The sequence below is a fragment of the Tinamus guttatus genome, unplaced genomic scaffold (assembly GCF_059628265.1).
Source record: "Tinamus guttatus ecotype Peru unplaced genomic scaffold, ASM5962826v1 Tinamus_guttatus_pri_ptg000068l, whole genome shotgun sequence".
In the NCBI taxonomy this organism is placed as follows: Eukaryota; Metazoa; Chordata; class Aves; order Tinamiformes; family Tinamidae; genus Tinamus; species Tinamus guttatus.
The window spans coordinates 323,453-334,860 of record NW_028288602.1 but is presented as its reverse complement, the minus strand read 5'-3'; the positions used below and the strand labels follow the sequence as shown (position 1 = coordinate 334,860).

At 55.5% G+C, this 11,408-nt stretch overlaps 1 protein-coding gene across 1 annotated transcript; it reads left to right on the top strand.

Annotated features, from left to right (window-relative positions):
- Positions 1-5,478: 5,478 nt before the first annotated feature.
- On the top strand, positions 5,479-10,333 carry LOC148595748 (uncharacterized; the record flags this gene model as incomplete). The annotated part of the gene is made up of 3 exons (XM_088519738.1): positions 5,479-5,559; positions 8,097-8,700; positions 10,317-10,333. Coding segments are annotated over 3 exons (702 nt in total), but the record flags the coding sequence as incomplete, so codon positions are not given.
- Between the last annotated feature and the right edge of the window lie 1,075 nt (positions 10,334-11,408).

Sequence of the window (11,408 nt, the reverse complement as noted above, 5' to 3'; positions counted from 1 at the left end):
TGCTTTTTCTCTACCACAGTTTTCTCCCACAGATACAGCTTGAACAAAATAAATATAAAATAAAGAGGAGAAAACAAGGTATGAGAGTAAATAAAAGGAAAAGGAAAGGAAAAGAAAGGAAAAAGGGAAAAAAATTAAAAAAACAGTGAGAGAATAGGAATAAAAGAAAAGGAAAATAAGATAAAAAGAAGGCAAAAGGAGAAGAGAAACAAAGGGATTAAAAAAGAAACAGAAACACACAGGAAAAGAAAAGGAAAAAGAAAAAGAATTAGAAAAAGTAAGCGAAGAAGAGGGAGAAGAAAAAGACCAAAAAGGAATAAAAATGGCGAAGAAGAAAAAAAAGAGAAAAAGAAGAAAAAAGAAAAAGAACAGGAAAAAGCAAAAAGATAGGAAAGGGATTGTAGCATTCCCAGGGCCGCGTGTGAAGGGAAGTCCTAGAGGGAAAATTTGCTGGCCCTCCCTTGCCCCTAGGGGCTGGAATCTTAGGGCTACATACACACATCTGCAATGGGGATGATTTTTGTGCTTGAGCTCACTTGGAAACACGACATAAAACTTAAGCAATGATACAGGAATATATATTTAAACAATAACAATAAAAATAACAATATAATAAACACTAACAACAACAACAATAAAAACAATATCAATAACACTAACAACAATAATATCAACAATATCAACAATAACAAATATTACTATAAAAGTCTCCAAAGAAAAATCCACATAAGAAGTCATTGCTGGCCTCCGTGGACCCAGCGCTTCCAGGCAGCAGCCAGGGTGAAGGGGAGCTTGGCCTGCAAGGGAAAAGGAGGCGTGAGCAGGGCCGAGGAGCGGCTCGGGGGCTCCCATGGAGCAGAGGCTCTTTGGCGGCTGCGCGGGCTCTTTGGCAGCAGCGCTGCCGTCATTGGTGCCCTGGCAGAGGCTTGGCGTGGCCAGCGCAGCCCAGAGGCCGGCAGAGGGGCTGAGGCAGCAGGTGCCCAGGCCTTGGGCGCTCCTGCGCCCTGTGCAGCTCTGCCCCGGCGCCGCGGCCCGCCAGAGCGCCCGCACACCTGGGCCAGGCTCCCGCGCGGCTGCTCCCCAAAGGCAGCGCGGAGCAGCGCCAAGGGGCCGGGCACAGCCCCAGCTCTGCCCGTGCAGCCGGCAGCAGGGGCCATACCTGGGGGCTGCAGCCGGAGCTCTCCCACTCCATGGGCGCCTCTGCGCTGCAGCCAACCAGGCTGCGGCTCCCCCAAATCTGGAAGAGAGCAGGAGACCTTGGTGGGGATGGTGCGTGGGGAAAAGGGAGGACAAGCGCATCCAGGGGCTGCAGGGTCTGTACCTGGCTGCTGCCATAGCTGAGCCACTCCATGGGCTCAGGTTCATTCCCTGCAGGCCCTCCGTCCATATGCGGAGGCTGTAAGAGAGAAGGAGGCTTTTGCAGGGCAGGTCCCAGAGCTGGAAGTGTCTGGACCCAGGATCCCTCCTTATGCAGTGAGAAGCAGGAAAGTGGGAAGAGTCCAGGTTCAGCCCCAAATCTCCCGTTGCAGCCGGCTGCAGGGTTCAATACCTGAAGGGCAGAGCTGGAGTATTCCCACTCCATACGCTCCTCATTTATGCAGCCGACCAGGCGTTGGGTGTAGGGAGTCTGGAAGAGAGCAGGAGAGCTTGTGGGGACGGTCATGGTGGCAGCACTGGCTCTGTGCATGGGGCCTCGTGTCCCCTGCGTGCGCGGGGCAGGCGGTGCACAGAGCCAGGGCACCAGGCTCAGGCAGCAGCCCCCGAGGCCTTGGCCGCTCCTGGCCCTGGCGCAGCTCTGCCCCAGCACCCAGGCCTGCCAGAGCTCCCTGCCACCTCTGCCACCAGCCCTGCGGCTGCTCTCGCAGAGCCAAGCGCCAGCCGTCCCCGCGCAGCCTCTGCCTGTGCCCACAGTACCTGCACTGAGCTCTCCCAATCCATATCTTCAATTCCTAAATTATCCATTTTTTTAAGTCTCCTGTGTCTGCACGAAAAAAGAAGTCATGGTCATTTGCATCCCTGAGAGCAGGGGTCTCTGTCCCTGTAGCCTCTTGGCGTCTCCATGAGCAGGAGCAGTGGGGCACGGAGCAGGCAGTGCTGGGCCTGCCTGTAGCAGCCTCCTTGCCCCTGGCAGCCCCTTTGGCAGGCGGGGAGCCTGGTGCCAAGGGGAGGAGAGAAAAGGACAATGTGAGAGGTGTGAGCACCAAGTGTCGCGCGGTGGCTTTGTGGCCTCCCCTGGGAGGCATCGCGCAGGCTGCCCTGCAGCCCCGCAGCTCCCCTGCATCTCATGGGCACCACGGGTGGCCCCTGGTGCTGCGCGGCCCTGCTGCTCACCTGGCCTTGCTGCTGCGTGGCCAGCACTGGGGCCACTGTGATGCGCAGCCCTGGGAAGCATCCGTGTTCCCGTGGCGATAACTGCCCCTCTGGGATGTTCCACTGCTGCGTGAGGGGAGGAGGGCAGCGGCAGGGCCAGGGGGGCTGCCGTGAGGAAGGGTCTGCGTGTGCTGGACTCCCCCTGGCACTGCTGAGCCTGGCGGCAGAGAGCAGTGCGTGGCCTTGGGCTTGCTGGGTGCAAAGGAGGGCTCCTCACGCAGCCCCATGGCGCTGCTGGCGGCTGCCTGCCCAGAGGCCGGGCTCCCCTTGGGGCTCTGCGTCCACCCCTGCAAGCAGCCTTGAATGGCTGGATCTTTCTTCCCTGCTCCCCTCCTGCCCTTACAGCCCGATAGACTCAAGAAAGTTTTGTCTTCCATAATTGAGACGTGTTCCTTGATAGCGCAATGAGTGCAAAGGGCAGTTGCGCCCTGGGGCCAGGTGTGCATGTCCTCAGCAGAGCCCTTGTGAGTTGGTGGTGGCCTGGGACCTCTTTTTGCAGCTTCATCCGCTTTCTGATTTCCTCTGGTTACATTGCTCCTTTCCTTCTAAATGGCCACAAGTGCATGTATTACCCCAAAGGTATATTTCAAGTCACATAGATATTGGCCCACTTTCTGCATGAAAGCAAGCAAATCAGCTTTCTGAGGTGACGTATTTACAGTTCATGGTCCTTGGTTCTTTGTTCTTTGTTCACAACATGGAGCTTTTTGTAGATTTTACATTCATTTTGGTGCATTTGCGCCCTGTTGTGGGCCTTCCCCATTCAAAAGCGAGCAGCTTATGACTTTGTTCTTCCCATAGGATACAAAAGAAAGTGTCTTTTAAATCCAAAAGTGTAAGAGAGAGGCTTAACACAATTTTGATTTTAAGAGTATACAGATTAGGTACAACAAGATATATGTCAAACACTCTTTGAATGATAGCACTTAGATCTCATCCTCTGATTGCCTTGCCTTTAATTCCACTCTTCCTGGTGAAATACCACTGGCCACAGGCCTGCAACTAGATTCAGCACCATTGATAACAACTCTTGAAGCTTGGCCATCCAGCCAGTTCTTGATCCACATGCTCTGCACTTAACCACACCAAACTGCCTGAGCTTCCCAGCATCCCTAGAAGGATGTTACAGGAGATGATGGGAACGAGAAGCTTGTTTCATGGGCCAGCTTTTACAAACAAGTATTCCTGGCTGTTTTTAAGAATTTCAGTTCATCACTGCAGTCAATAGCAGCTTCTCCAGCACTGGGAAAGTCACCTTCTCCGTATATCCTCGACTTTGCCTAAGGCAAAAAGAGGAAGCAGGCAAGACTCTTCCTCTCCATGGCTCAGCATGATTCCAGGCAGCTCGTCTCTCCTGCACCTCCAAACACCGCTTTCCAGAGAGGGGCCGAGTGGAGACCCACATGTGTAAAGCTGCTGACGGACAAGCCAGAGCAAGGCGGGTGCTGAGTGAGGGCAGTGCCTGATCAGAGAATAAACACGTTTCTCACAAGGCCCCTTGGACCCGTGTCACGAGGCAGACGAGCTGCAAGCAGCCTGCGTGGGGCAAGGGCTTCCCAGCGCCTTTCCTGCCGCCGGGGGCACTGCGCACGCCTGGGCTCTGCAGGCGTCACGCGCGCAGGCAAGGGGGCTCCCAGCACTGGCCCTCACAGCCACGGGGCTGAGCTCGCTGCCCAGCCCTCTGCTCGCGCCTCCCTGCAGGGAACACTGCTCTGCTTCACACTTCCCCTCCAGCATTCCCAGGGCAGTAGCCAAATGCCTGCCGACAATTCCTCACACCACCAGCCCTTGGCTTTCATGTCCTACCCTGAAAGTCGGGAATTCTTTCCCTTAGCAAGTGAGCATTGTAGCCCAGTGCTGGGCAGAGCTGCAGCAGCTGCAGGTCCCTGCTGCTGCTGAGGGCACATTTGTGCCTGCTCTGCCCTCTGCAGCCCTTGGAAGCCGTGGCAGGGGCAGCAGTGCAGGAGCCGCACCAAAGCTGCTCTCAGCCACAACACATGGCGCCTGCAAGGTGCGCGGTAGGACAAGAGAAGGAGCCCAGCAGCGCACCTGGGGCTCCCAGGACACCACCAACTCACAAGGGCTCTGCTGAGGTCATGCACACATGGCCCCAGGGCACAACTGCCCTTTGCGCTCATTGCGCTACCAAGGAACATGTCTCTACCATGGAAAACAAAACTTTCTTGACTCCATCGGGCTGTAAGGGCAGCAGGGGAGCAGGGAAGAAAGATCAAGGTGTTCAAGGCTGCTTGCAGAGGTGGAGACAGAGCCCCAGGTGCAGCCCGGCCTCTGGGCAGGCAGCCGCCAGCAGCGCCATGGGGCTGCGTGAGGAGACCTCCTTGGCCCCCAGCAAGCCCAAGGCCACGCACTGCTCTCTGCCGCCAGGCTCAGCAGTGCCAGGGGGAGTCCAGCACACGCAGACCCTTCCTCACGGCGGCCCCCCTGGCCCTGCCGCAGCCCTCCTCCCCCCACGGAGCAGTGGAACATCCCAGAGGGGCAGTTATCGCCACGGGAACACGGATGCTTCCCAGGACGGCACCTCACAGTGGCCCCAGTGCTGCCCACGCAGCAGCAAGGCCAGGTGAGCAGCAGGGCCGCGCAGCACCAGGGGCCACCCGTGGTGCCCATGAGATGCAGGGGAGCTGCGGGGCTGCAGGGCAGCCTGCGCGATGCCTCCCAGGGGAGGCTCCAAAGCCACTGCGTGACACTTGGTGCTCATGGCTGCAAATGTAAACAATTCCATTCCGTTGCAGACTCAGGAGAGTGAAACAAAATGGACAAATGTGAAGTTGAGGACATGGATTGGGAGAGCTCTGTGCAGGTACTGTGCGCGCAGGCAGAGGCTGCGCGGGGACGGCTGGCGCTTGGCTCTGCGAGAGCAGCCGCAGGGCTGGTGGCAGAGGTGGCAGGGAGCTCTGGCAGGCCTGGGTGCTGGGGCAGAGCTGCGCCAGGGCCAGGAGCGGCCAAGGCCTCGGGGGCTGCTGCCTGAGCCTGGCGCCCTGGCTCTGTGCACCGCCTGCCCCGCGCACGCAGGGGACACGAGGCCCCGCGCACAGAGCCAGCGCTGCCACCATGACCGTCCCCACAAGCTCTCCTGCTCTCTTCCAGAGTCCGGGAACTGACAACCTGGTCAGTTGCACCAACGATGAGGAGCCCATGGAGTGGGAGGTCTCCTTCTGGGGCCTGCAGGTATTGTCCATGCTACCATCTGCACTGATCTGTGCATCTGTGGCTGGGCTGGGACTCTTCCCGTTTTCCCACTTCCTGCTGCACCAGGAGGGACCCTGGGGCCAGAGTCCTTCAGATTTCAGACCTGCCCTGCAAATGCCTTTTTCCCTCTTACAGGCTCCACATGCAGATGGGGGGCTTGCAGAGAATGCGCCAGAGCCCATGGAATGGCTGAGCTACGGCAGCAGCCAGGTACAACCCCCGCAGCCACTGGACGATCTTATCCTTCCTCTTCCCCACGCACGGCCCCCACCAAGGTCTCCTGCTCTCTTCCAGGCTGGGGACACCAATGGCCTGGTCGGCTGCAGCCAGGAGGAGCCCATGGAGTGGGAGAGCTCCGGCTGCAGCCCCCAGGTATGGCCCCTGCTGCCGGCTGCACAGGCAGAGCTGGGGCTGTGCCCGGCCCCTTGGCGCTGCTCCGCGCTGCCTTTGGGGAGCAGCCGCGCGGGAGCCTGGCCCAGGTGTGCGGGCGCTCTGGCGGGCCGCGGCGCCGGGGCAGAGCTGCACAGGGCGCAGGAGCGCCCAAGGCCTGGGCACCTGCTGCCTCAGCCCCTCTGCCGGCCTCTGGGCTGCGCTGGCCACGCCAAGCCTCTGCCAGGGCACCAATGACGGCAGCGCTGCTGCCAAAGAGCCCGCGCAGCCGCCAAAGAGCCTCTGCTCCACGGGAGACCCCGAGCCGCTCCTCGGCCCTGCTCACGCCTCCTTTTCCCTTGCAGGCCAAGCTCCCCTTCACTCTGGCTGCTGCTGGGAAGTGCTGAGCACAAGGACTCCGGCCATAACGTCTTATTTGGATTTTTCTTTGGAGACTTTTATAGTAATATTTCTTATTGTTGATATTGTTGTTAGTGTTATTGATATTGTTTTTATTGTTGTTCTTGTTAGTGTTTATTATAATTTTTTTATTGTTATTGTTTAAATATATATTCCTGTATCATTGTTTAAGTTTTGTGTCGTGTTTACAAGTGAGGTCAAGCACAGAACTCATCCCCATTGCAGAGGTGTGTGTGTAGCCCTAAGATTCCAGCCCCTAGGGGCAAGGGAGGGTGTTGCAGATACTTAGGGTCCGGCAGCCGGAAGATATCGTGCTGTACGGAAAGATAGGGCCCCTAATAGCCAATAGCGTTTAGTTTATCATGTAAGCAGATGGATGTGACGTTGTAAACCTAGCTATATAACACCTTGTTACCCATCAATAAACGCCATTTGCCGTCCACCACATTGGTGTCAGCGAGCTGATGGCCCGAGCGGCCTGGGGGTGGTCGCCGTGCCGTTCCTGAACCAGGTCGCCGCGCCGCTTGAACGGCAACAAGTGGTGCTGAAACCCGGGAATCATCGCCTGGACGGGTGAACGGCGGCCGGAGCGGCTGGACCAGCCCGGTGGGGAGGACGCTCCCGGACGAACAAGGAGGATGGAAGCCCTTGTGAAGGTCGTATCGCAATTACATAAATATTGGGGGATTCATTGTAAGCCAAAAGATTTTACTCTCGCTGTTGCGAGGCTTTTGAAAATTAAGGTTATAAACCAGCCGGTGGATATTCTGAAGTCCCTGAAGTGTGTCCCTAAAGTGTGGGACAAATGTACTAAGGCGTTAGCCGAGGAGACGATGTCTTCGGGTTGTGGGAAAAACCTTAAGGGTTGGGGAAAAGCTGTACAAGCCTTGCAGAAAGCTATAAAAGAGCAGGAGACCTGGGTAGCGGTAAGGGACTGTTTGCTGGCCACCCCGAAAATGGGAGTCGGGGCAGCCGCACAGACTTTGCACCCCCCAGATGATGGTGATTCTGCTGACCCTAAAGATCTGCAAGAGAGCGACACATCCCCTCCATCCCCCAACCCCGTCCCGCTTACAGAGGAGCAGAAACAGCCGAAATCTGTTTGGAGCGAGCTAGCCGGGGAAGCTAGGAACATTGAAAAGAAGCCAGAGCTTGGGGGCGTCTGGGCCAGGCCACCACCCTATGCCCCTCAAAATGGCACCGAGCCGCAAGGGGAAGGGCCGGGCGAGGGTGCCCCCGGCACGAGTGAGGGGCCGAGAACCAATGGGGGTGACCAGACAGGTGAGGGAAGCGCGAGTGAGGGGCCGAGAACCAATGGGAGCGACCGGACAGGGGAGGGAGGCCCGAGCGAGGGGCTGAGAACCAATGGGGGTGACCGGACAGGTGAGGGAAGCCCGAGCGAGAGGCCGAGAACCAATGGGAGCGACCGGACAGGGGAGGGAGGCCCGAGCGAGGGGCCGAGAACCAATGGGGGTGACCGGACAGGTGAGGGAGGCCCGAGCGAGGCGCCGAGAACCAATGGGGGTGACCGGACAGGTGAGGGAGGCCCGAGCGAGGCGCTGAGGACCGATCAGAGCGGCCATTTCACAAAAGGCGCCTCCGCGGGTGGAAGGCCGGGCGAGCCAAGAGGGGGGGAACAGCCCGCCCGGAACGGAAGTAGGCGGGACGGAAGTAGGCGGGGCCAGAGCCCAGCGAGAAAGTACCGGTGCCCGGAAGTGACCGGTCAGTCTAGTCAGGACGAGTGGGTCACAACTGATTCAAACTTAAGGAAGGAGAAAAAGAAGGTAAACAGAACTAAGAGCCAAAATATTCCCATCCGAATTAAAGAAAAACCACGAAGGGAAGAAACCCCTCTTACGGACTGGAAGGAAATAAAGATCGCGTGTGCCGACTGGGCCCCATCAGCCGCACTAGCGTTCCCAGTCTGGGTAACAGAGGGAGGACAGAGGGTCTACTCGCCGATAAAAGCTAAGGATGTACAAGCGATTGTTAAAGCAATTGCGGATAAAGGGATTAATTCTGCCATGGTCTCAACCCTCATAGATGGTATCTTCGGGGGGGATGATATGCTCCCGTTCGATATAAAACAAACTTGTAGGCTGATCTTTGATGCAGCAGGGATGATCGTTTTCAAACAAGAATGGGAAGACAACTGTACGAGGTATTTAGCCCAGGTAACTGGGGCAGATCATCCATTACACGGCTCCAGCCTGCAGCGGTTAATGGGTACAGATCCAACAATGATCACCCCCCAGGCGCAGGCCCATGGCCTGCGGGCCCATGAAGTTATGACAACTACTCCTGCAGCCAGGGATGCTATTTGCACAGCCTGTAGAGTCGTTGCCAAACCACTGCCATGGTCCTCAATAAAGCAAAGTGAAAGTGAGAGCTTTACACGGTTTGTAGATCGTCTCCAGGCAGCGGTCGACTCCTCGTCCCTGCCCACAGAGGCAAAAAGCCCGGTCGTAGCGGAATGTTTACACCAACAATGCAATTCCGCAACCAAAGAAATGTGCGATCATTACCGATGGGGGCAAGTATCGCAGACATGATTAAGCATGTTGCAAAGGAAGAGCATCTGACCCCAATTCAGGTGGCAGTTCACACCGCAATAGCCAACGTAATGGCATGTTCTAAATGTGGCCAGGCAGGCCATGTTGCAGTAAACTGCCCTTGGCTGGGGGACTCGCTGGCAGCGCTCCCCCCATGCCAAGATCGACCCAAAGGTCACTGTCAGGAAAGATGGCAGAGTCAAGTGGTGCCCGCTTAAGTCTATTAAGCCAGACCTTCAAAATAAAACTAATGAAAATTGTGAGTTTCTGTTCACAGGACCGGATCATCGGATGCCCTGGTGACAGACGTCCCGCCCAAGCCTGTGAGTTCCACGCCGACAAAATCCAGAAAACAACAAAACAGCCTCCGCAAGAGGGGGCCGCGATGCCTTTGCATTATCTTAATTTTGCAGCTTGTCACTATAGGACAAGTAGAGTCACATCAGCCCTTTAAAGGGGTACTTGAACAGATGGAACAATCTCGAGCGATTAGTACAAAAGTAACTACAGGGCCACCAGTTTTCAGTGCCATGCCTTGCCAACCAGCACCCATTGAACCCTGTTCCAAACGCAGCTGGTACGAAAATTTGTTCACCGGTTCGTCGTGGTTAACCACCCTGATATCCACCTTGATAGGGCCGATCACAGTGATCATGATGACACTGATCTTTGGACCCTGTATATTGAATAAGCTCATGCCGTTTGTCAAGAATCGGCTAGAGAAGGTTAACATCATGTTAGCAGCACGCCGACAACTGCTTTAAGAATATATCCACTCAGTATTATCCCCAAGTTATCCCAAGGTGCACCCTATTCCTATACCGTGGTATTACCTGTCATCCTCTACCTTCTACGTGCCTTCTTCTTTGTGCCTTGTGTTTTTATGTCAAGTTTATGATATATAATTTTAAGATTGTTATAAGCTATAAGAATAGAATAATAACAAGAGTAAGTAAGAGTAACATAATAATAAGAGTAAGTAATAAGGATAAGGTAATAATGACAATAAGTAAGAGTAAGATAATAATAAGATAGCAATAAGAATAAGATAATAATGAGAATAAGTAATTAGATAAGAATAAGTTAGAATAAGATAGTCATATTTTAGCTAGTTTTGTTATGCATAGGGAGGGGGGAAATGTTGCAGATTACTACACTGTAACAGATAGTTAGGGTCCGGCGGTCGGAAGATATCGCACTGTACAGAAAGGTAGAGCCCCTAATAGCCAATAGTGTTAGTTTATGATGCAAGCAGACGGATGTGACGTTGTAAACCTTAGCTATATAACACCTTGTTACCCATCAATAAACGCCATTTGCCGTCTACCACATTGGTGTCAGCGTGCTGATGGTCCGAGCGGCCTGGGGATGGTCGCCGTGCCGTTCCTGAACCAGGTCGCCACGCCGCTTGAGCGGCAACAGGGTGGTTAATGGCAACTTGGGCAACTTGGGTGAACCTCTCTCCAGGAAGGACAAGGTGCCACTGAAGACATCCACAAGTGCATAAAGCCTGGAGCAGAGAGAGGAGCAGATGGAGGTGCCCATCTGACTGAGAAATATTGCTGAGGTGTGCTGGAATCTCACACAGGATTCTACATCTCATACAGTAGCAGGGTAGGAGATCTTCAGGAGTGAGTGGAGGAAGATGAGCAAAGGGGCTGCCCTTAGTGTGAAGGGGCAGCTCAGCTGTGTGGAGCTCTTTGAACATGAGGGCTAGGGCCTGAGTTCAAGCTTGTAAGTGACAAGGGTGAGACCACAGTGGGAGTGACCAACCACCCAGGCAGGGTGAGGAGGTGGGTGCAGTCTCCTTTAAGCAATGTGAACAAGTGTGCGGCTCAAAGGGCCCCCATGTGCACACAGCCTACCAGCACTGGCTGCAAAGTTGTGGGAATAGTTGTTCTTGGGGACTGGCTGGCTCCTGCAATGATCTCCCAGGAGCTGCGAGAGGGCCGAGGAGGCAGCAGTGCCCTGGTCTCCACCACATGTCAGCACCTTCACCTCGCAAACCACAGGAGGACTCACGTCCTTCCTCCCCGCACTCCTCCCAGCAACCAACTCCAAACAGGCTGAGGGAGCCTGAGGCCTCCTTGTCCACCCAGAGGACATGTCCCAGATGGGCTCCCATCAACACTGCCAGCTGCTTGTTCCCAAGTCCCCAGGAATCGTTCTCTGGAGGGGACTGCTCACTTGTGACAGTCAGAGGCAGTGCAGGGCCAAGAGGATGGTGCCAGCCTGTTCTTCCAGCATTGCCTTGAACAAGCGGCTTGTGAGGAGCAGGAATGGACAGATCCCATGGGTGTCCCTGCACCAGCTGTAGGGAGCCACCTGGGGACGTGGTTGTGTTCAGCACCAAGAAAGTGTGGGTGCAGCAGCAGGGCTGGTCATCACTGGTGCTGGCGGGGCAGGGGTGGGAGAGCTCCTGGCAGGTTCCCTTCTCCCAAGCGGAACACGGGGGCTTCCATGTGTGCCCATCCCTGCACCCGCACA